The sequence below is a fragment of the Ambystoma mexicanum genome, chromosome 6q (assembly GCF_040938575.1).
Source record: "Ambystoma mexicanum isolate Mex_15411 chromosome 6q, UKY_AmexF1_1, whole genome shotgun sequence".
NCBI lineage: Eukaryota > Metazoa > Chordata > Amphibia > Caudata > Ambystomatidae > Ambystoma > Ambystoma mexicanum.
The window spans coordinates 51,360,011-51,386,351 of NC_090937.1; the positions used below are offsets into that span (position 1 = coordinate 51,360,011).

The 26,341-nt window shown below is 44.1% G+C and overlaps 1 protein-coding gene across 1 annotated transcript in view; it reads left to right on the top strand.

Moving 5' to 3' along the window:
• TRIM14 (tripartite motif containing 14) overlaps positions 1–26,341 on the top strand; it is a 310,180-nt gene that overhangs the window by 108,315 nt on the left and 175,524 nt on the right. Inside the window, exon 4 of the mRNA XM_069630461.1 lies at positions 4,864–5,026. Within this exon, the coding sequence (XP_069486562.1) occupies positions 4,864–5,026 (163 nt within the window). The remainder of the gene's footprint in view (positions 1–4,863; positions 5,027–26,341) is intronic.

A 26,341-nucleotide genomic window follows, 5' to 3' on the forward strand; every position in this document is an offset into this window, starting at 1 on the left:
CAAGTCTTCTTTGAGATTGCTAAATTCAGCGGGAAAGGAAGGCCATATGGTGGTTTGGCCATTGCTCTAAAATCTGATCTAGGGGCAATTTCTCAGCAGGTTATAAACTTGCCGTATGGCCTCTTAACTGTCGAACTTGAATTTCTACCACAGGAGTTTTACATTTTACTGATAAACATCTACTGTCATTCATGTGTGGGCAACCTGGATGACATTTTGCTGTATGCTGTCAATCTGGTGTGCGATTGGAAGGCGAGAAGCAGAACTCGCTACGTTTTGTTAGCTGGCGATCTGAACACCAAATGTACCCCAATTATGGTGGAAGAGTTGTTAGTCAACCCAAAATCTGATAATTGCACTTTTGAACATAAATGAAAAAATAGTCTTGAATGGAGCTCTACCCTTGCTTCTTTAAATGTATACTCCTTATGCGATCAAGTTAATAAACATGACGCCATCCAATACACATGGTTTTGTGGTACCATTCACACTATGATTGACTACATTTTCACAGATCCTAAGCTAACAGATATCTACTCAGATTTCTCGTTAATGCTAACTCCTTGGAGTGACCACTGCATGTTGAAAAGCACTTTAAAACGTACATTTCTTGCTTCTGAAAAGGAAATCTTAGGTCCACGCAACTACAAGTCTGTCCTGGTGGTTATGCTGTTCGAGGCATAGCTCTGAGCATGGATAAAGTAGCACAATATATGCAAGAAGCTATGACCTGTTCCACACTCGAATGGAAACTCAACACGTTCGATGTGGGGAATTATGGCCATTATATCGAGATTTTAACCTCAAGTGCGACATCTTATAGCAATGCCAGTCAGAGCTCTAACTACAAGAAACATCTACACCTGCATGATACTGAGCTAGCTCAAAAGAAATCCATTGGGAGGTATACCCTAAGATCACTAAAAAACCAGTCTCAAAAGAAGTGAAATTTGCCATGAGCAAATTAGTGAAACAAAAATATAACTCCTACTGTAAACAACGGCGGGCCGCTGTGCTTCAGCGAGATGCTGAACTTGTTTTGCGAATCCTATTAAGAAAGGATGTAGGAATGTTTTGGTCACTAATTAATGGTCTGTAACCAACCACATGCACCTTACAATTGAAAGCAGTAGCTGAGCATATTTGGGTGACGTTCTTTCTAAATCTTTATGCGGCGTGTCCTGTTAAACCTTATGCTCACGCGGCTAACTCAACAATAACGACTTACAAGCAGGAACCTATCAAAATCAATGCAAATAAGGTCTTCACCTTGATTAATGCATGTAAATCTTTTAGAGCCTCTGGTCCAAACCGCTTTTCCATGCCATGCTTAAATCGGCTCAAAGAAACAGGGCCAATGTCTAGCAATTTTATTTCAAAGTGTTGTTGCTACTAACTCCTTTCCTCCTACTTGCCAAACCGCCTACATTGTTCCAATTTTAAAAAAAGGTTTGAGAACGGAGCTGGTAAACAATGGACCAATCTCACTACTCAACAGTAACAGTAAGATCTTCTCTATTCTTCTACAACATCTGGAGATATGGGCTGCTGGGACAGCTAGACTTTCAAAATTTCAGACTGGTTTTCGAAAGGGCTATTCAACCTCTCTTAATGGTCTTATTCTCAGACACATACAATATTCGACATGGTATACTCCCAATGTTTGTACATACATGGCATCGATCGACCTATCATCTGCTTTCGATTGTGTAGATCACAATAGGTTGTGTGAAAAATTGAAACATTGGGGAATCCCAAGTGGCCTGCTAGATCTCATAATAGGCATTCATGAGAATTTGTTGGTAAGAGTAAGGTTGAACAAAGAGGGGGCTATGTCTCGCTGCATTCCAACCGAGTCAGGTCTCAGACAAGGATGTACGCTAGTGGTGTGTCTATTTAATCTGTATGTTTCTGATGCTGGTGATTATCTGTCCCCCGCAGCACTGATAGCTCCCAAAGTGGGCTCCCAAAACATCTTGTGGTTTGCTTACGGGGATGATTTTCTGCTCTTCGATAAATCCTCCGTAGGTCTGAGGCCTCTCCTCAAGTTATTCTTGTATTTTCTTCCGATATGGGCTTAAGATCAACTCAAAGTAAACAAGACTTTTGGTTATTTCAAGAAGTCCAAAAAACGACATCAACTGTGGTCTTGGGAAGATACTATTATCACCAGAGTATCCCAGATGATCTACCTCGCTACTTAATATCTGCCGCGCCAGGCTTTGTTCATGGGGGAAACATCCTAAATCTGAAGGCTAACGTGCTGACCTCAGAAGCACTGGCGATTCACAGGAAATTCGGATCCTACTCCATATTACCAGTTTTGAAATTCTACACTGGTATGGTAGTACCAACATTGATATATGGACAGGAACTGTTCTATGAGTCTTCAATGAAATGCCTTGAATTATGGGAAGCAAAGTTATGGAGACGTGTCTTGGGACTTCCAGCTTGCATTCTACTCACAGCAATAAGTTCGATTTGGGCCTACTTCTATCCATGCCCGGGTGAAATGGAACTTGCTGTCCTTATTTAGGAGATTACTTAAGTCATCTGGAGACTCTCTTTATTTAAATCTATACGAAACTCTGAATTTGAGTACCAGTAAGAAAAACCCCAACGTGGTCTCGACAATTGAGTTGAACGGTGTGAGAATTTTACGGAAAATCAATCTAAATACAGAAGTTCTCATCTCAAATCCAAATAAGGAAAAAAAAAACAGCTATTTGACTATGATTCGATCGAGAATCAAGAGAAACTACACAGCTACTCTTCAGTGGCGCATATTAGTCATGAATACAAAAAGAGAAGTGAGACTGTGTCATATCTCATAAAGTTTCCTGATTAGCATTGCCAACAAAAGAAATTCTCGCACGGTGTGGCCTGATTGCACCAGATAGGTTGGAATGCAAATCTTGCCATTGTGAGGGAATTATTGAGACAATGAGACATCTATTTCCCTTCTGCAAGGACCTAAACAACAAAAGGCTGTTATTTGGAAAAAATGTACCCTAATCACTACGATGTCGAGGAAAGTCAAGTTTGGCAGCGCTGGATCAGTGGAAACGATGCTTCTGTAACTTTAGTGGTTACTTACTTTTTTAAATCTCTGAATTTGACTGAGTTTAAGCATAACATCACTAATGTACCCAAAAAGTGTTACTATGTAGTTTTATTGGGCATCTACTCTGTTGTTCTTGCTTTGACATAATCGCTCTATATTTTAACTGGTGGTCTAAACATGGTATATGCAATTTTACTTAATTAGTGAGTCATTTTACTGCCGATGTACTGTATATTTGAATTACGTGCATTTTATTAATCAATGACTTGAAAAATCTCTATTTACGTAGTGAGTTATTTTACTGCTTATGTACTGTATATTTGAACCACGTTCATTTTAAGAATGAATGACTCAAAGGCCCTTTTTTTGTGCGGAATTGTTTTATGTGTACGAGTTTGTTAAGGTTATTTAACCATAAACAAATAAAAAATAAAAATAAAAAAATAAACATTTGCTGCACAATCTTGGCCCCATACTCCCTGATCCTCCACAGGGCAAACATGATCTGCCGCAGCCTCATTTCCATTCAGTAGCATGGCCATACTTGCATAACACCTCTGCAAGGACTCTTCTCCAGTAGTCCTTATGCTTTTCAGCTCTCCAGCTGCCATCCAGCTCCATTTCTCACGGATCCTTTTAGACTCATTGCTAAAAATGAAGTATCTTGTATTGGGAGGCAGGCAGGAACCACTCAGTTATGACAGCAGACCAGGTAAGTATAAAAGGAAGGCTTCTTTTATTGTTGCAGTACACAAGTGGGAAAGTAGTCAGAAGAGTAATGCAGACACATCCTTCCAGTTTGGGCTCCCATGCTGCAGTCCTTAACTGTCATCCAAGTAACATTCAGGTGCCTGCATGTTCTAACATTCCATTCACTCCCGTACATTCCATAAGCCATACCCGTCACTACACTAACATTACCCCAGGAAACCAGCGGGTGCCCAGCGAGCTGGCTTGCAAGACAGACCATGTTAGAGACCATTTGCCATGGCAGTGAGTGTCTTGTAAATCCACTTGCACCTGTCACTATTTGCTCACCACATACTGGGCACGGGGAAGAAATCGGGCGACCTGCAGCTCAGGGGGTTACTTTCCAGAGTAGATTCACAGAGGAAGGCTGCAGAGCCCTAGAACCGCCATGATAGTTCGATAAACACTATGGGGCTATGTTACTTGATGATAGCCAGGCATTATCCCTGGCAATGTTTGTTGAGTAGGAAATTGGACTTGCACTATGACACTAGGTCCTTGTAGGTCAGACATTTGCATCATTTTTCATTACATCCCACTTTGACGCCGTTAACGGTTAAAAAAATTTTGTGATTTAGATACTACTCCTAGATCATGTAGGAGTTCCAGCAGCCTGCACAACCGAACCCCAAACCCCAAGGGTTGAAAGTAACCAATAGTAGGAACATTGTGAACCTTGCCCAGATGAGGCCAAGCCAGATATTTAAGAACATTATTTCTGCTATATTTGCACACTCATTTCCTGTTCACAGTTTTCCTAGTGTAGCAAAGTGGGCCATCAATTTTGGATAGAACTCTCCCATTCTCCCCCAGAGGAATTCATTCAACCTCTCTTGTGTTATATAAATAATGCTGTTGACTTCTATTTTCTCGTTTGAAGGCTAGTTCAGGTCTGCTTGCTGGACTCAGTCACCGCTCAGGTCAATTTGGGTAATATATTCATACTCCACCACTTTCAAAATGTAAATAAACTGTTGTGTAAAGCACAACTTCTGCAATTTAGATGACCTCACTGCTGTAAATTATGATACTTTGTTTACATTGTTCAGGATTACACTGCAGTAGAAAAGGAAATAATGGCACAGAGGACCCCAGCAGAGGAGTGGCATCCAGTGCCGGTAACTTTTGAACATATGCAGAACTACTTTGCTTGTTTTGCCGGAGCTATTAAGGCTACACTAGAGAAACCTTTGCAAGAACGGCTTCAAAAAGGTATGAAAACAATTGCTGCCCTGTTATTTTCTATACCACTAATAAACCCATGGAGAATTGCCTTTTTTGTGGTTTAAAATGCTTTAAGGGAGCAGCCATATATCATAGTGCATTGTAACACTGATTGGGCAACAAGATGTAGACTGCACTGTTTTATTTAATGTTAAGGGACCCTGTTATGTATGTCACTCACTAAATATACATTGTAAACTGATCTTGTAAATTGTCCTTTCACACTTGTATATGTACAGTATGCACAGTACAGTCCATATGTCATACTGCCATTTTAGCCAATATTTATCACTGTTGTTTAGAAAAACTTTGGCATGTCACCCTATGGTCACTTCCAAAACCAAGATTATTTAGAAGCTTGTAAAATTAATTTGTAACCTATGTCATCCAATTGATTACCATACTTTAGTAAGCTGTGGTCCTTTTATGGATAAAGTCCTATGTGGTTTCTGGTGATGTTGCATGTGATGCAGGAGCAGGAGGTAAATAGGTCATGTGCCTCACAGAGATGGCAAATTGACCCCAGTGAGGTAATGAGGGCATCTTGGAGTAAGATCATTCTTATGTTAGGATTGCATGTAAGCGTGCAGGTATGTTTGTCCGATGTGCCCCCATGCCTGGTGTGTGGAAATGGATTGTTGACATGGCATATTGACTTGGGCTGGAGTATTCACGCATGAATTGTAGGCTCAGGGAATTTGACACTTGGGAGTGTCACGATATGTTGCCTGGACACCTCATTAAAGACTTACTATAGCATCTGACGGAAAAGTCATTTTTTTCTCTGTGCTGCAAAGACATTATTTATAACATTCTTCTTTCCCCACATTATGTGGTGCCGGCATTTTGCCCCAGTGGTTAAAGCTGTTTGCAATATGGTCTGGAGTGAGGTAGAAATTACTTCCTGCGTAGGTTGGAGAGGCACTTGGTTCTGTCTCTCAGGTTTGGGTTGTGATTGGTTTAGAGCTTTGGAAGTTTTACTATAAGCAACCTGTCGCTGTTATTTTTCCCCTAAACATTTGTTGGGTTACTGTCTGCTTTGATTGGCCATAGCCCTCTGGCTGGTAATATACGGACAGCTTCTGTTTTTTTCAGTAGACTTTGAATAGTTTGTTTAGGGTTGTAAGTCTTGTGGTTGTTTCATTTCATGTTAAAGCTTCAACTGGTCAACAAAGGCATCATAAATCACTTATCTTTTAGAATATCCATAAAATAGGTTGCCAGTGTTTTTGAGGATTCAGGTATTCCCTCTTTTGCCACCTCAACCATCTCACCTACTCAGTAGCTGTGCGCCAAAATCAATAGGACTAGAGCGGACATTTTATCCTCACTTAATACTAAATATTGAACTTTTGTTCTTTAAATCCCTGAGTAGCTTTCGACTGAGACCTCAATCTGCCCTTCACCTTCAGCTATGGACCCTAGGCCCGTTTTAATTGAATCACTACCCATCTACTGAAATGAGACATTCTCCCAAATGTAAAAAAGTCAGGGCTTAGAGTGCATAAATATCTCTCCAAGAAAGAACTTCAATAACATTTCTGAGACATCTATTGAGCTCCATTTTGTTAGTTTCAAACCACTTTATTAATAGAATCCAAATTCAAATAGAAAATATGTGTGGCACACCTACAATCAAAAAGCATTTCCCACACATACATATATTTGAGTAAGAATGCATAGTGAGAATGGATAGGCATACTATTCAAGAATGAATACATACTTATACTTTCTCGTGGTTCAGCCAGACCGTAGAACACAACATCCAATATCCTTCCTGAGCTGGTAGAATTCTCAAGATAGGCGATGTTGAGGGCATTTTGAAAGCCCCGACAAGATGGCCATCTAATTGTGCAATCCATCTCGTCTTGCGTTCAATTCACAAATGTGTGATCAAAACCAGTTTGAGTTTGATGTTAAAGTTGTTAGGAACTGATTCCTGGTGAAGACATAGCCCTGCAGCCGCTGTTGGCTGTAGAGTAAGGTAAAAACAGCTCATTGTGGTCCATGCTTCATTTTGTTATGTGTTTTGAACAGACGTCCACAGGTTTTAAATGGATGTGAATATGTATATTACAGCTGTTTGTGATCTCCCAGCAAATGGGTATAAGGTGATGTGGAGTAATGCTTATTAAGCTTAACTTCTTTGAATGGTGGAGTAGTTTTGATGTACAAGACTAACAAAAACACTAATGTCGACTATAGGGCTTTTTAAAATCAAACTAAACATTTGAAATTAATCAGACGGAGAGCTTTAACTTCATTGCTGTAATTTAATTAGGTGCTGTATATTAGTTTTTTTGTAGTTCACCAAAAAGATTGTTGTTATAAAAAGGTGGCAGCTGTTTTGTGACTGCCCCGATTGACTGGCATTTTGTTATAATGTTACTAGTAGATGTGGCCCCCTGTCCTCTTCAAGTAAATGTTGACAGGTAGAAACGCCCCCTTTGTCTCTTTAGTCCCGCCCCCTTTCGATAGGCTTTTGATACGAATTTTAATATGAAAAATGTTTGATATCAAAGATATCAATGTTATCAAATGTATATTTTTATGGGAAGTTTGAGATGTTTTGATATGAAAAGGGTATCATTTATATCAGTTTGATATAAAGTTTATATTAAAAAAATTTAATATGGGAGAACGTGTGTGTGCTGTTGCTTGGTCGAGGGCATAGTGAGTTGTGAGGAGTAAGCTGGTGAGTGTGAGATGTTGGTGACACTTTGACGATGCGGGAGTGGGTCGTGGCCTTGGTGGTATGACATCATGATGTTATATGAAGCTAAGCCTTGGAATAATTTTATATAATCTTTATATTATTTCTATTTATTAAAAAACAGTGCAACCAAATATTTTTGTTTGCTATCAAAAATGTTTGATATCAAAAACAAAATTTTATATAAAATTATAAAAAATGAAGAAAATGTATATCCAATTTTTTAATATCAAAATTAAAAATAATTTTTATATAGAAATGTTTGAAAAATGTATATCAAATATTTTTATATCAACATTAAAAACCATTTTTCATATAAAAATGTTACACAAATTTGATATCGAAATTACACAAATTTGATATCAAAATAATATTGAATTTTTTATATCAAATTCGATGGGGTGGAAAACAGCGCTTTTTGTGCTAGCCAAGGGATATTCAGAAAATGGCGACTATGATCAGCTATAGCTACGACACGGGGAGAACACCTCCATAAAGTCCAGGGGATTCTGAGGATAGTTATACCTCATATTATTTTATGGATAAAGATGATCAGGACTTGCTGATGGAGCGTGAGAACGGGGAGCTCTGTGAAAACATTGCTACACTTTCTGTTGACATCAAGTCGTTGCTTACTGTTACGGCTATGTGGGAGTCTGTTGGAGATTGCATACAAAACATTAGGGAGCATGAGCCCATAACAATGGCTAAACTGGGGATGGTGACCTGGAATGGTGATGACACGATTATGGCGCAACCAACAGCATTTGATGTGGGCGCTGTAGACAGTGGATATGAATCTATGGTTTTGCAGCCGGCTGCGGCGACAAAGCCAGAGACGGATTATGCCCTACTGCCCCACCAGAAAAAATGGGGGGCCAAGCGGCCAGGGTATCGGGACGGCGTGCCTTCCGGTCAGTATGTTTTAAAGCAATCACGTGTATTTTGTACAGCGTAAAAAGTAGCCGTAGTTAAAACTATGCATTTTGTTTTGTTTCCAGCCTTTAACCGATAAAGTGAACGGCATTGAGGACAACCAGGATGTAGCAGAGACCATCAATATTTACTGCGTTTGCTGTTGAAACCAAATTGAAAACTCAGTTATAGCGGCTGTGACCTGGATTGATATCATGGCTATCCAAGGTTTTATGGCCGTTGTTGTGAAAACATATTTAAAACAACACTTTCATAGATGGTGCCCAAGGCACAAAATTGATTACCCCGGACAGGATGCTCACGAATGTTTGGAAAAAGCTTACACAGATAATTTGCTACATAAAATATGTCACATGCTGAGCTCTAAACGTCTTGTAGAAATGATGCACTTGACGCAGGCACTAACACAGATAAGGGATGGGCATGGGATGGAGCAATGTGTATTTAAAACATTGTGGGCAAAACAAACGGCGAATAACCCACTTTTGAAAATTAGACAGTTTATACGGGGCTGCCCGATGTGTGTTAGAAGCATTATTAAGAAAACAGTTTGTAAGTGGGGGGATAAAATATATCAAAGAAAGTATGGTAGAGCAATGTGCAAGGAACCCCATAAACTGATCTATGAGGCCTAAGACTGTAGATGTGTTCATATGTATTTGCGCTTATTTGCAGGAAATAAAAATGAACATCTGCTGAAAAGTGATCAATTTAATGTGAAACAAGCTGTTGGATGTGTATAGCAGTTATTGCTGGATCTTTTTAAAGAGCAACTGGATACTATATGTCCAAGTCTGCTGTGTTATCTGGAAGCACCAACAACGATACAGAAGGAAATGTAACAATCTTTTATGCATTGCAAGCATATGCGTCAATAGCAGTTGTCCACTAATGGACAACTACTGGAAAAAGCATCACAAAGGAGGTCACTGCGATTTAAGTTCGGCGGGCAGGTCCTCATTACGAGTAAATGTGGCCAACCTGCAACAAAGTTTTCGGTGTGTTAAAGGCCACTGGTTGTTTTGACAGGAACATTTCTGTCGAATGTCTTTCTGTTATGAATATCTGGTTATTGAGGCAGTGAGACAGGTTGTGTATGAACTAATTGATAATAGATAGAAATTTGTATCTGAGAAAATCGTTGTGAACAGGTGATAACTCAAGTTCTTCAAGGTCCGACATCCAGTGGTAACCGCAGAGTATTGCATCTTGTCTTTCGGGGACCGAAAGGGCACGTCGGCATAGGCGTGTCTGTAACACTATCCCTATCGTGAAGTGTGGTGTACCCAAAATCCCTCACGCGCTGAGGAACCTGAGATTGTTTTTTTCCGCCCAGATAAGTGGTCGCCCTATAGCAGAGCTCTTACTAGAGAAATTGTTTATCTTTACCGAATTGTCTGTTTATTCCCCGTTAATTTACTTCGCCCAACAAGAACATCTTCGACGAAGACTACAGGGGATTCATCTACGGCTGTGGATTTTGGCGCCTAAGATCCGGTGGCCGGGTTTTCCACGTGGTCGGGCCCTCTGGCCGACCTATACAGTAGGGAGAGTGGCCATATTGTCGAAGTATGTCTTTCCTCCTTTCCCCTCGTTTCCCTGTTGGTCTGGTCATCCTTCCCTTTAGCTAATTTAAGGACTCCTTTTAGATTCTGTAGGGTCAGATATCCTTGGAAGGACGAACACAGGACGTGTAACGCCTATCTCCCCCTAGAGCACGACGAGAAGCGGTGTGCGGCATGCAAACTCCTTCGGCCTAAGACCCTTAAGGAGCGCTGTGTAAAGTGGTGGGCCGCGTATGGTATGTCACGTGTGGAACCCCCTCCTCCACCGCCACACCCGCTGAAAGTGACAGGGGTACTTCGGATGATCAAACATCCGTTACGGATGTTATAGACCTTGAGGTGGACGCTTCTAGGTCCGCCACGCCTGTCCCCGACCCTTTAAGGCTTGACTCTGGTCTTGCTACAGGGACAACACCCGGGGCGTTCAAGCGCATCACACTAAGCACACAAGCACACAACCCCCACGCCGATTTCAACGTCTCATCGAAAAAGGAAAAAGCGCCAACAGGGCAGCCGAAAAAACTTCGATGGTTCCCTCGGATCGTTCAGATCCAAAGCCTTCCCTGCATCCGCAGCAGCGTCTTGCGACTGGGCAATCTAAACCACCTAAGGGCGCTACTCCGAAACCTACACACGTAGAAGCGCAGGAGCCTGATGCTTTGATGGTCTCTAAGGCCGTGGTAGGCCCGAAAACTCCGACTAGGCCTCTACCCGTAAAACCAACTGCAAGGCCCTCTAGCGCCATGGATGGTATTACATCTGCCGATAAACCGTCGCAGCCACTGTCTCACGATGATTCGGCGACTATCGAAAGCAGCATCGGAAGAATTACGGCGTCCCCAGCCAGGTGAAACAATTTCTGGGAGCTCTGATTCGGATGGAAGACGGCCTCGTCTTCCCCTCCAACAAGAGGGTTCAGAACATGCTTTCTCAGATTCCTCAATTCGGGAGGTGACAGTACGCAAAGCCATGCGTTTGCTAGGGATGATGGCGTTGTGCATATACTTGGTTCCCCACGCGCGGTTGCGCATGCCTCCCATGCAAGAGTGGCTCAACAGCCAGTGGTGTCAGGCCAGCGGACAATGGGAAGATCTGGTAGTTGTCTCGCCAGCCCTCGTTCTCTCTCTGCAGTGGTGGTCAAGAGAAAACCTCTTGAAGGGGAAGACCTTCACCACCCCTGCAGTGGAAGCCACTCTCACGACAGACGCATCTCTCACAGTGGGGAGCTCATCTGCTTCAGCAGACAGCACACAGAGTTTGGTCTCCTCAAGTAGCGTCCAACCATATAAACCTACTGGAGCTGTTAACGGTGTTCAAGGCTTTGAAAGCCTTTCAGGTACAACTGCAAGGGAAGACAGTGCTGATTCTAACTGACAGCACTACAGCTATGTATTACCTGAACAAACAGGGGGGCTCTCACTCTCCAGGGCTATCCAAGCTGTCCCAGAACATTTGTATATGGTCTCTCGGACAGATGTTTCTGTTGTCCCAACATGTTCCAGGGGAACTCAATCTTCTAGCAGACGTACTCAGCAGAGATTTCCCTCTGCCCGAAGAATACGAATGGCGACTGCACAAAGACATTGGGCCTCATCACGAGTTGGGCTGTATTCCCGGCTGTAATACTGCCGACTGTAATAGCCCTAGCACCGAGTGGTCCGGCTGTAGTACCGCCGGATCACGAGTTGGGTGTTAACGGTAAATCCCCATTGGGTCCATTGGATTCAATGGGGTATTTTCAGCGCTAATTATGCGGGCTAATAGAGCCGGCGGTAATACAGCCGAAAACAGGGGATTTTCACCTCCAGAGAAAGGCTGGAGGTAAAACAGCCCATTTAGTGCCCAACTCGTGATAGGGCCAGCCCTTAAATGCGGCTGTAATATCGTTACCACCGCATTTAAGGGCTACAGCCCAACTCGTGATGAGGCCCATTGTGTCCAACGTCTTCGCAGAATGAAGGGGGTTCCCAGAGATCGACCTGTTCGCTACTCAGGAGAACGCCCAATGCCAAGACTACGCCTCCAGGTACCCCCAGAACCGATCCAAGGGGAACGGTCTCTGGATAACATGGTCGGGGAAATGTGTCGGCGCGTGAGGGATTTTGGGTACTCCACACGTCACGATAGGGATAGTGTTACAGACACACCTATGCCGACGTCCCCTTTCGGTCCCACAGTTTGCAGTACCGTTATTAGCTATAAAGTCCCTTAACGGGTCCCGCCCTTAACACCTGGTCAGACCAGGCGTTAAGGAAGGGACCCGCTAAGAGAACTCTGAATAGGGCGCAAAGGGATTACCGGCACTGGTGTCCTTACCAGTGCCGGTAATCCCTTTGCACCCAACTCGTAATGAGGCCCAGTACAATTACAACTACAGAAGCGCTCTGAAAATGTGAGGGTTTGGTAGAGGTCCTTGTTAAAATATTTAATAGCCGTAGGGGTGGGTCATCCCATCTGCTGCCAGTGTTCTTTTATCAAAGCCATCCCTGAGCGTCTTTTGTAGAGTGATGGTGTTAATTTACCATTGTTTTTATAGCGCACTATACACAAATGTTTAACAATGATAGACTGTGGGGTGTCATACGCATCTCACTGTACAAAGGATTGCACCAGATCTTTTAAACTGTCTAAATGTATCTGGGCTGTGTTGTTAACATTTAACGTTACCTTTAACTTTCATGTTGACGGTTCCTAGGGATATGCGATAGGCGTATGTTTTGGACTCCGCAGATATGAACTCCACAATGTATTCTTCAGGAGCTAGCTCAAAAGTCAGATTTCTAGATAATTGACAGTGGGCGGGTTGACATCCCGGGAGCGGCTGGCAAAAATGTGTGTGGTCTGAACTTATTGGGTATTCCACAGCAGAGCTCCAGCACAGACAAGCCGTTTCATCATCTATGAACACACAGCTGCACGCGTCATAAGAATGATCATACCGTGTCTGCTGCCTTAAACCCAGCACTTGCCACTTGCTGGCTGCACTATCAGTGTCTGTTGCCTTTTATTATTTATTTATTTTTATTATTTATCTATTTTTCCTTTGCGCCGCACTTCCCAAATGTTCCCCCCTTCCATGCACTTTTCCCCTTTCCCTCTCCCATGCACTTGCACGTTCTCAATGTCACTGGGCCTAAGATTGTTGTTTTTGTTCTCCCTTGTTGCCCTCCTTTGCCTTGTCACGCTCTGAAACACTTGTGTACGAGCGCGATACAAATAAAATATCATATATCATGCAAATTCAGTTTAGTCACACCAGGCACATGGCGGCGCATGATTACAATAGCCTTGGGGCTTCATTGCAAGGTTGGATCATTCTGCTGTGGCTTCATATAATTTCTAATACACAGAGAAACCTAAATAGTTAGAGCTCCAGGCCTCGTGTGTGGGTTGTCATCTGTGAATTCTCTGCAATGCCGTGGCATTTTCATAAAGGCAAGGTGCAGCTGTGTTGCTGGAACACTGCTTTCTGCACACCTGGGAGAATAGTAGAATCCAGTGCCTCAGCATTTTACATGTGTTTGCCTGTTTTTTTTTGTAGCCCTGGAATTAGCTCTTCACTTTTCATTTTGTTATATATTATAAACTATGGGCCTGATTCATGGAACGTTTTCCTATGGGATTGTGCCATTATAAAACACTTCCATGAATCACACCCTATATATTAACACACCCTGTAACTCGGCTGTTTAAAAAAAAAAAAACATAGCGCAGCTTTTGCCGTGATATGTTCACAACGCTTGCATGGGTGGGAATGCCCGGCAATATTTTTACATCAAAACATTTTGATATAAAATAAATAATTTTGATACACATCAAAAGTGATATGATTTTTTTTCCAGTTGATATAAAAAAAGATATTATTTTGATATCAATTTATTTTATTTTGATATAAAATGGGTGTAACATTTTTATATAATTTTTTTATTTTGATATAAAAAACAGATTTTTATATCTTTTTTTATTTTGATATCAAATGTGTGTAACATTTTGTATATTCAAATTGTTTGACATTTTGATATAAAAAATATTTTTGATATACATTTGTCATTTTGATACATTTTCTGAACATTTGTATATACATTTTTTACTTTTGATATACATTTTTCAGAACATTTTTATATAAAAATTGTTTTTAATTTTGATACAATTTGTGATATCATTTTTTTCAGTTTGATATATATTTTTTTATAAAACATTTTATCTAAAAAAATGTAATTTTGATATACATTTTTGTTTTGATATAAACAAATTAAATTTTTGATTTCACATTTTTTACATTTTTATAAAAAAATGTTGTTTTTGTATCTATTTTTTTATCTCAAACCAAATTTTTTGATAGCACATTTTTTTTTATAAATGGAAATAATACTAAGTTTATATAAAATTATTCAAAGGCTTATCAAAGGCCAACTTTATATAAAATCTTGACCTCGTACCATCAAAGCCACAACCCACTCCGGCGCCATTAAAGCGTCACCCAACACCTCACACTCGCTGGCTTACTCCTCACAACTCACTATTTGTATTTGTATTTGTTTTATTTGTATAGTGCAGCCAGGCCCAGAGGCAACCGGGCTCATATCTTGAATAATAGATTACACATACAATAAATTACAGGAATGACACATAGTTAGACGAGTGGTTACAATTAAGGCAAGGTTACAATTTACGGGTTACAATTTACGTAGCAAACAATTTGGTGCAATATCATTCAGATCAGTAAATAGACCCCATGGTCCCCATAGTCATGTTGAGAGTCAGGCTGTAACCAATGGTTCATGTGTAGTGGTTAGCCAGAGCTTTGCTTTGTGTTTGAATGAGTTGAATGACAGTAGATTTCTAATGGTGAGTGGCAGGGTGTTCCCCTCAGCCAAACAGCGCACACGCACTCTCCCATATTAAAAACATTTTAATATAAACTTTATATCAAACTGATATAAATGATAGCCTTTTCATATCAAAACATATCAAACTTCCTATAAAAATATACATTTGATAACATTTTGATATCTTTTTGACATCGAACATTTTTTATATTAAAATTCATGTCAAGGCCCTATCAAATGGGGGTGGGACTAAAAACACAAAGGGGGCGTTCCCACCTGTCAAAATTTTCTTGATGAGGAAAGTGGGCCCTATCTACTACTAATGTTACTTCTGGGTTAGGGTGATAGTTGTTAAAATTGCCATCTAATTTTGATATCACTGTAGGCATTTAATATGCAAGTGAGTTTCACTTCACAATAATGTTTATAAAACTTGCTGCCATTTAATTGCATTGAGATGTACAGTGTATGGAAGAAGTGGCTAGCTGGATAGTCTTGGTTGAGTATGCTGCAAGGACCTGGAAAACCTGTTGTGTCTTCTACTTTACTCTATTCAAGACAACTTTGATAACTGGTCTTGTCATCATAGTCATCAATGGTAACCAAATTAACAAGTGCAATAAAAGTCAAATTGCTGCTTTTGCTTCAACCATGTGGAAATATATGACTATTATTTAGGAGCATGGAAGAGCATATGTATTCAAATGGTTTAATCTTTCTCATGTAAAGTATTGCTGCTGAAATGTGTTCCTTGGTTATGTTGAACTGCATAGATATATTGGTAAACCAGACAGTTCTGTGTGCATGTAAATCACTGTGTGGACAGTTTTGTTTTTTATCTTCTACTGCAGTTGATCAGTTTGTAAAAGGTGATATTAACAATTTGGTCAAATTAACTTATTTTCAGTCAAGACCATTAAGGATCACAAATAAGCCAAGGCTATTATTTCTTCTTAACTCCAGCATTTTGCTGGATGTAAATCCTTAGATGCAAGGTCAAATCTATAATTCTGTGGGGCAATAAAAGTGGTGATAATTCTGTTGCTACTAAAATGGTGGCGGGAACAGAATTACAGCACTTTTTTTTACTGCACAGCCTACCTTGTGATGGGGCACATTGGGCCTTAAGCACAATTTAAAAGGGCCAAGAGTACCCCACCATGGCCTCCTAAATGTCCCCTTGACCTACTTATGGCTGCCATTATGGAGGAATGAAGACCTTTAAACTATTTATGGTAGACATTGGTGATCATTAATGAAACACCGGCCAGTATGAAAATTAGTTGGAACAGAGAGTTAATAATCTAAGGACTCTTCCACAGAAATAAGCAAAATGGCAAACAAGCTTATCACATTTAAAGATGTTGTGAACATTTTGAGAAGAGAAATCTGACGAAAAATATTCCCACGTATGATCTACCGGAAGAGGCAGGAGGAAGTAATACAGCCAAATGCTTTCCTTTTATTTTACCAAATTACACACATTTTTAATCCAGATTACATTGTGCATTGTCAGTGGTGCATCTTCTTGATACACTTATATGCAACAGCAACCAAGTCTAATCTCAAGGTATGATTCTTCTGTTTTTAGTACACATTTAATTTAAATGCAGCAAGGCAGATGAGTCAACTAAAGTGTAGCATTTCTTTGCCGCGAAAGTGCAACATGGGTCATTACCGTGCCACACTTGCAGTGTGAGAAAGTACTGTGCATCTGATAGAGATGCAGGAGGGTGGGTCTATAAGACAGAGTAGTAAGAGGGAAGTTTGGCGGTTGAGGAGCACCTGGGGTGGCAGGACCAGGGAAGTGAAAAGTCCCATGCGTGGAAGCGGTGCAGCAGCAGAAGAGCAAGTTAAGTAAGGGAGTATGGGGGTGTTCATTGTAGGGTAAAGGGGGGGCCTACAATCGATGCTAAGCATTGGAACCGATTAAACAGATTAGATGTTGGGACATATTCTATGTGTTATTGTATCCTGTTTTGCAGAAGAGAACTCTTAAAAATAAGGCAAGCTCATTTAATAAGCCACAATAGCTTCATACATTTCTAATAGAATACAAGCAGGAATACATCAATACTTCTGTACTAGCGAGTAGTGAAGCAGGAACATTGCATAAAGGTGCTAATACTTTACATATTTCTTCTTTACAGACTTAATGTATCCTAGTCTTTATCCATTATTTATGTTAATATTGGTATGAATATAGGATTGGTACGACGTCCTTTCATCGCAGGATGTTTTTTCACAGGTTTTTTACTGTGAATTATTTTGGGGAAAAACCCATCTAATTTTTTAGGGGGGGTTAGTAAATGATATTACTCCTACGCCCCGGTCCCTTTCCTCCATACTTATGGGACATCCCTCCATCCTGTGGGACGGGACCGGAGCGCTTTGTAAAAGCATCCAAAAATGTAGTCATTCCTCTCTTTCTATGCGGTGCCCGGAATGAGGCCGCAACCCTGCCCATCTCTGCTCCGCCCCGTGCATTGCCCATCAGTCCTTTTCTCCGCTTGTTCGGGACTGGACGCGCTTGCATCCTCGGAAGATCATCTTCCCTTTTTTTCCCTCCTCTCTGGCTCTCGCTAGCGATCGTGTACTAGTCTGTCTGTCGTTCAAACTAGACTGTCCAGATTGTTCATCGTGTCACCGACGCTTCGCGAGGGCGGATCCCCATCCTCATTGTCTAGAGTGTTTGGGTCTGGATCACCGTTGGGACTCCTGTTTTTATTGCGACTCCCTTTCGTTCCGGTCACTTCAGCGTCAGAGCGGTGGGAGGAGGTGTTTCTTCGCATTTTCAGGCGTTTATCGATGAAAAGAGGAAACGCCCGGTAAGTTCTTTACTTTTCAAAGCACCCCGAGCTGGGAGGAGCGTTGATCGCTCTGTCACCGGGGATTGCCCCGAGGTGCCTTCTGGGCCTAATAATTGTACCAGAGTTTTCTCCGAGGGTCTTCGTAAGGGGCCTGTGGATTCCGGAGCATTCTCCGAGGCCCCTCCTGTGGGGGCTCCCTGTAGACCCTGTTCTACTGAGTCGTGGGGTACCGGAGCTCGCTCTGAGGCCTTGTTATCGGCTCCCCTCAAAAGTACCGGGGTGCGCCCCGAGGCCTCGGCTGGGCTTGGTGTTACCGAACGGATGTTCGAGGCCCACGCTAGTAAGGCTGTTACCGGACCTGGCTCTGAGGTCCCTTGTGCAGAGGCTAAAGCGACCAACATTTCTGAGAGGCCTGCCAGCCAAGGCCTTATCAGTGAAAGTTGTTCCTCACCGTTCCCGCTCTTGTGGTGATGCCAGAACTGATGAGGGGGCAAGGAGTGAAAGTTCCTGCCGAGATCCTTCCTGTGGAGGCTAGTTTGGCCACTGGTATGTCACAGAAACATTCCAGGCCACATAGTACCAGCTTGGCCGAGGTTCCTTATGTAAAGGCTAAAATTAAGACCCCTGACCCATCGACGGGGACGGCTGCCTCACTTCCACACGTGCCGCAGTTCCCCTCAGGTGATGGCAAAATGGCAGCCATTTTGGGCGCTCACCCTACAACTACGCCATCAGCCTCAGGTGTAGGAGTTGGTCCTGCGGGTGAACATAAAATTCCTTGTACGCATCTGTTTCGTCCAGTTTACGATTGGAACGCCCGTATGCCCCTTCCATACAATGTCTTGTTGCCTGTTGGTTCGGCACCTTTGATTTTTTGTGGACACTTTGGGGGATGGGCCTGTGTGTCACCCCTCCCCTCTGCATCCCTGGAATTATCCTCCTCATGAGAGGCCTTCTCCGGCAGTTCCAAAACCGTCTCCGGAGGGCGCCTTTTTCGGAAAATTTCAGACGCTCATGCGTACCGACCCCATGAGAGAGTATTTCAAGGGTCTTTTTAGGGAGATATGCCCGCCTGCGCCTCCAGCTCCACCCGTTCCACCAGTGGTTCCGCCGGTGCCGCCCTTGCCAATGGTGCCTCCACCGACCCTTCCAACCTTACCCCCGGTGTCCCCCGTGGACAAGACGGTGCCAGACACGGTTCAGCAGTATCCTGACCTGTCGATGATGTGCAGGGCGAGCAGGACAGCGAAGACCAGCCCTGCTCTATTAGAGCTTTTCACGACCGGGTACTGGACATGATGTGCCTATTGGATGTTCCAGTGCCCGAGGCACCCTCTTCGCAGGTGGGTGTGCTTTTGGGGGCGTTCACCTTGTCGTCTTCAGAGCGTACCAGCCTGTTCTTGCAAAAGGACCTTTTGGCCGAGGTCCGCAGGGCATGGGAAAAGCCACACTCTGGACTTTTCGTCAATAAGAAAATTGACGCGCGTTACAGGCTGCATTCTTCGGAAGAGGTGGCCCTGTCATCTTGTCTGCCCCCCTCCTCCACAGTGGTGGCCACGGCCACTTTGCAGTCCAGGCCTGCAGTGTCCTCTTCTACGATAGCGACTCAGGTTCTGGGGAAAGAGGACAAACTCCTGGACTCCCTTGGGAGGAAGATTTTCGCTAACTCGGCCTTGCAGCTCCAGCAGGCCAACGCGGAGCTGGTGTTAGCGGGGGCGAACATGAAGATGTGGAAAGGTCTGTCAGAGTTCGAGGAGTTCATTCCGGTCGAAGAAGCTGGAAGACTTTAGGGCGGGTTTATCTGACGCCAGAGTCTTGGCCCAGGATCTGCTTGAGGCCGCGGCTCATCACGTCGACACGTCGGCTCGGGGCCTTATGCTGGGTGTTGAAACCTCTCGACAGGCGTGGTTGCATGCCACCAAACAAGGCATATATTAGTTTTTCAAAATTGATTAGCTGAAATTGCTAAATAAAAATAAATGGATTAGAAATCCAACCTAAATGATTAGCAATTTTATATCACTATTTTCAGTGGGATGAGCAGTTAACTACAGCACGGCATCAATAAATAATCCATGGTTTCTGTGTGTGCCATTTTTATTTTATTATCAAGTTAGACTATTTTATCAGTGTTTGGCATACACGTGAACAACCAAAAACTACTGGTTCATTGAAAACTGGGTAAAACATTTTTAGAAAGGACTGTAGGGCTACAATGTGTTCGAGATGTGCTTGGTGTACATCTGTTCTTTTTGGGCAAGCTATGCCTTAACTCGCCACCACCAGGACGTCTAGGTGTTTTAATACTTTTCAGTGGAAGTTTAGTGTTTCAGATCCTCTTTGGCAACAGACCCTGTGGCTGCATTTCTTGGCCTTCATTATAATGTATGAATCCCATGGGTGCCTCAGAGTATTTTATTCAGCTCCAGGCAAAGGGGGGACTACAAAAATGATGTTGAAATGTGCCCCAAGAGGCTTGATCAATCCCAGATGAAGAAGTGTCACAGCTCATGGGAGCCTATTTCAATATGTTTGGGGACCCCCTCCTTGCCTAGAGCAGATAGAAACAGCTTGAGGAACAGTTACATACATTATGGTGGAGACAATGGGCTTAATAGCCACAGATTATCACAAGACGGCCAGTCAGCTGGGAGCTGAAACACTAAATGTTCATGAAAAGCTATACCATTTTGTCAGCAAGGGGCTAATGCAGAGCAACTGGGTAAAAAGGCAAAGAGGTGATAAGTACACTTTGGTATACTGCATAGACCCGTGGAGGTGATGTCTTGGAAGACTCCAGCAAATGCAGCTTGTAACGTGTGCACTGCAAAGTTCAGATTTAAAGTCCTGAATTAAAGCAGTTGCCGTGTCACAAGACTCCTGACTGCCAACATGGGGGCAGTTGCTATGTGGGGAGCCCTTATGCTCGGACACCTTTCAAATGAAAAAGATGAAAAGCCTGAAAGCCGGTCCTGCCGCAGTCCTGAGTTTCAACCACATTTAGCCCTCATGCCTGCAGGCTGTTATTAGTGTGGGGGTGACTTTTGGCAAATGGCTGGGAATAATATTGCTCCCACTGATCATCGGGTGGTAGAAAGATTCTTTCCAGACACTTTACAGCACACAGCCCCACACTGATAACACAGCCTGCAGGCATAAACCCTTCTAAGGTGGGACACCAGCGAATCACTGCAGTCCCACGCTCCAAAAAATATTTAGGGAGCCTTATCCCTGCAGGCTGGGGGACCTGCTGGATGCCAGCGAGTGGGCCTCTGATGCAGTGAAGACCTCACCTGAAGTGTTCCTACTCCTCCAGCATAGGATCCCATGCTGGGAAAAGGAAGGGGGCAGTGGAAACACTCCAATCAAAGAAACAATCACTACCGTCCCGCACTTCAAAGACATTAAGAAGACCTTATGCCCAGCCCTGGTCATTGGGCCGGATTTTCCCAGATCTGGGATCCGACAAAAAATGTGTCTGATCCAATTTGCACCCTTCAAGTATTTTAGTGTTTCCAATCTGCTTTTGTTGCCGACGGGTTCAGGTCATCAGGACCAGAGTCAAGAAACGTACCCACAAGACCACTGGAATATCTTATCAGGACACTTCTAAATATGCTTGTTAAGATTGTACTCTGTAGAAAACGTCTCAGTACAGCTGTGCAGGTTTAAAAGGTGTGCACTTTTTTATACTTTGTTTGCAACATTATAGGAAATGCTTATCCTTCCTTGGGTTATTTTTCAGTTGTTTATTTATAAATAAATCTCCTGAAATGAAAATGTTTATTTATGGGCGGGGCTGAGAAAATGCTCCTGAGTCCCTCTGCCCTAAATCCTCCCCCACCAATCCCACAGTTAATCATTTACATTTTTAGCACTGCTTAAGCCTGCAAGCTGCTTTATCATGTGGGCTGCATGAGCCCTGCACTGATAACACAGCCGGATGAGGCTTTCTTAATGTTCTTTGAAGTGCAGAACCACAGCGAATCACTGCAGTACCGCATTTCAAAGACATTAATTGGGCTGGGGGAAGGTGACCCAGGGCTCATTTCAAACATGCTTGGGGGCCGCCTGCCAAGACCGGGTTCATGACCGACTGAAGAGGTTTATTGTCCCATTTCAACAGGTTTGGGTCCCTCCCTGCACTGAGCAGAGGAAAATAGTCGTAATCACCTGTGGGGTGTATAGACTATAAGGGAGACCAAGAAACAGATTATCACGAAACAGCCAACCAGCAGGTAGCACAAACACTAAACATCCACTCAAAAGCTATTACTGCTTCTTTGTCAGCCGGGTAAGACTCAGAGAAACCGGAGTAAAAGGGCAATGATGTGATAAGCCCACTTTTTTATACCCCGAGGGAGGAGACACCATTAAGGGCTCCAGCAAATGCAGCTTGTAAAAGGCGCTCTGCAAAGCGCACATTTAAAGCTTGAAAAAACTAATAGGTTACTTCTGTCAGAAGACTGCTGACTACCAACATGGGAGCAGCTGCTGAGGGCCACTCTGAGGCTCGAGGCTCTTTAGCGTTCACAAGGTTGAAACGCCCATACACCATCCCAAGTCATTAAGGCCTTTTGCCTGCAGGCTGTTTAAATGTTCTTTGAAGCTTGATGAGGCTTTAAAATGTTATTTGAAGTGCAGGACAGCAGTGAATCACTACTGTCCTGCACTTCAAAGACATTAAGGAGGCATTTTGCCTGAATGCTGTTTTATCAGTGCGAGGGCAGTGTGCTTCCCGCACTGGTTAAACAGCCTAATGAGGCTTTATTAAATGTTCTTTGAAGCGTAGGACAGAAGCGAATCACTGCTTTCCTGCACTTCAAAGACATTAAGGAGGCATTTTGCCTGAATGCTGTTTTATTAGTGCGAGGGCAGTGTGCTTCCCCCACTGGTAAAACAGCCTAATGGGGCTTTTTAAAAGTTCTTATAAGCGTGGAACGGCAGCAAATCACTGCTGTCTAGCACTCCAAAGAACGTTTAGAAAGCCTTATGCCTGCAAGCTGTGTTTTCGGTGCGGGAAGCACACATCCCCTGCATTGATGGCAAGCCTGCAGCCATAAGGCAGCGCAGCTGCTTACAGAAGCACTACAAATGTTGTTAACCTTACCTTCGGCAACGGACAGAAGTTACCTTCTGAATCATCCTTAGTCATCAATGTAAAAGACTGGACAGCCGAGCAGCTCATGACTCGAGCTGCTTGTGCCCCTCTTCTGCGCATGTGCTTGGCTGACACAGCGTCTGGGCTGGGCACAAACATTGATACAATGTTTGAGCCCAGCCCGGGATCCTCTAATTCATGCCGCGCCTGCAAGCTGTGAAGCCCAGGCAGACCAGGCTAACGAAATTAATCCTCTTCTAAAAATCATGTTGCAGTTAGTGCGACATGATTCTTTAAATAAAAAGCAAATATGCAGTATTGTATTGCGAACTGCGATGCGATACCGCTTATTTTATGCCTTGCCAAGTTCTCGGAGGAGGTACAGGACAAGGTGTTGGACCTGCCGTTTGACGGTAAGGAGATTTTTCATTCCACAACGGATGTGGAGCTCACCAAAACGAAGGACAGCACCCAGACAGCTAAGTCCTTGTCAGTCCTGGTTAAAACCCCTTTCAGGACCCAGAGACCGCTGTCGCAGAGCCGGCCCTCCTCTGGATTCAGGAGCTTCCTAGACCGGAAATCCCGCAGAGTAGATACTCCTTCGGGAAATAACTGCCGGAGGCAGCAACGGACTCGGGTTTTCTCCCGCTCCTCAGCCTCCTCCTCAGGTTCAGGTGGTAACACCACTGAAAAGCCTGGCAAATGAGGGTTTTCCTCGCTCGCACAAGACCCCGGTGGGAGGACGCATTGCATCTCATTGGGAGGTGTGGCAGATCATCACCTAGGACAGGTGGGTCTTGTCAGTCGATCGGGCGGGCTTCCGCTTACCCCTAACCCCTACCCCACCCTTCAACCCTCCTTTCCAGCAGTCGGGATCGCCCTCCCTAAAAGCAGAGGTGCAGAAACTGCAGGACCTCAGAGCTGTGGAACCCATTCCTCTTGGGGAGCGAGGGGAAGGCTTCTACTCCTGGCTGTTTACAGTGCCCAAACCCAACCAGGCTGGCATGCGTACCATCCTAGACCTTTCCCAGTTCAATTTTTTCATACCCCAAGAAAAATTGAAGATGATCACGCTCGGCCAGATACGGTCAGCCCTTCAGATGGGCGATTGGCTCAGTGTGGTGGATCTTCTGGATGCCTGTATGCATATCCTGATCTGGGGTTCGCACAGGAGATATCTCCTTTTCTCTGTGGGAGAGGAGCATTTCCAGTTTCAAGTGCTTCCTTTTGGCCTAAGTTTGGCACTGCGTGTCTTAACGAAGATGATGCTGGTGATCGCGGTCTATCTTCGTCTGCAGGGTATCCATGTATATCCGTATTTGGACAACTGGCTCTTGCGCAGCCCTTGTCCGCTGAAAGCTGCCTGTAAACTTCAGTCTCTCCTCCAGCTCCTGTTCCACCTCGGGCTATCGGTGAACTGGCGGAAATCTTCCATGACGGTCTCTCAGGACTTGATCTTCCTGGGTTTTCGCTGGAACACGATCGACTGCAGAGTGTACCTGACCGGGGACAGAATGGCGGATCTTTTGGCCACGTGTCAGATGTTTGCGCAGTCAGAGAGCATGTCGGCCTGGTGGTTCCAGAGGCTTCTGGGCCTCATTGCCTCTTGCGTTTTGGCTCTTCCTCTTGCTCGCTTCAAGATGAGGCGGACTCAGATGGCTCTTCGGAGTTCTTGGCTTCAGGCTGTGGATCCGGACTCCAAGTTGATAACGATTCCGGCTTCCATGAGAGCGGACCTGGACTGGTGGTCGTCTCTCAGCCACCTGTCGGTGGGGGCGGGGTTTCAGGACCCAGTTCCCATGGTAACGGCCACGACGGACTCCTCCCTTCTGGGGTGCAGTGCGACGTTGGATCTTCTTCGGGTCTCGGATCTTTGGTCGCCTCAGGACAAGCTCCTCCACATAAATCACCTGGAGCTCCTGGCGATCTTCCTAGCGCTCAAGGCGTTCAGACCGATCATAGCCAACAAGGTGGTCCAGATTCGAACGGACAATGCGGTGTCGATGTTTTACATCAACAAGCAAGGGGGCACCAAGTCTCCCCGCTCGTGGAACTGTCCATCCAGATTTGGGAGTGGGCGGTTCAGCATGGTGTTTGGCTAGTTGCAGTACACATTCCAGGTCAGCTGAATGTCACGGCAGATGCCCTCAGTCGGGTGACGATAGTAACCTACAAGTGGAAACTGAAGGCGGAGGTCCTCTCATGGATTTTCCTGCGCTTGGGCACTCCAGAAGTGGACCTCTTCGCTACGGCGGCAAACAAGAAGCTTCCTCTGTATGCCTCCAGAAACTGTCTGGGAGCCTCCTATGTGGGGGATGCTCTCGAAATTCCATGGGACAACATGAGGGCTTATGCCTTCCCGCCTCTGCCTCTAGTTCATCGGACGATTTGCAAATTGAAAAACTCGGTGAACTGTTCTCTTCTGCTCATTGCCCCGTGGTGGCCGGCCAGGTTTTGGTTCTCAGAACTTCAACACCTGTCAGTGTATCCTCCGATCAGGTTACCGGTGACCCCCGATCTTCTTCACCAGAAGGGGAACAACAACTGTGGCACCCATCCCCACAATCACTCAGCTTGGCGGCGTGGTGCCTGAGTTCAGGTCTTTAGAACGTCTTGGTCTGTCCGTGGATAACATGCGCATTATCCAGGCAGCCAGAAAACCCTCGACTAGGTCCCAGTACAAAAGCGAATGGCTTAGGTTCTGTCCTTGGTGTTTAGACAAGCAGATAGATCCAAGGCGGGCTATGATTGACACGGTACTGTCCTTTGTATTCCACCTAGCAGAGTCGGGAGTTCACGTTCTGTCATGTAGAATTTATCTTTTGGCGGTTTCCGCCTACCTATCTACGGACCAGTGTTCTTACTCTGTCTAATCCAGTGGTTAAGAGACATTTTGCGGGTTTAACGCGCCTTTATCCTCCGATTCACAGTCTGCACCCGGCGTGGGATCTAAATGTGGTCCTGACGGCGTTGTGCCTTAAGCCTTTCAAACCAATGGCCACAGTGGACCTCAAGCACCTCTCATGGAAGGTGTTCTTTTTGGTGGCCGTCACTTCGGCAAGGCGTGTGAGTGAACTCCAAGCTTTGTCGGTGGAACATCCCTTCTTGGCTTTTCACAAGGATAAGGTGGTCCTACGGACAAACCCCGCTTTCTTGCCAAAGGTGGTTTCTGAGTTCCATCTAAACCAGTCTATTTCCTTGCTGGTCTTTTTCCCGAATCCCGCGTTGGAGGCGGAAAGGGTTCTACACTGTCTGGATGTTAGAAGGGCTCTTAAATTCTATCTTCACAGAACTTCCGAACTTAGGGGCTCTTCTCAACTGTTCGCCACCTTTAGTAATCTGCAAGGTA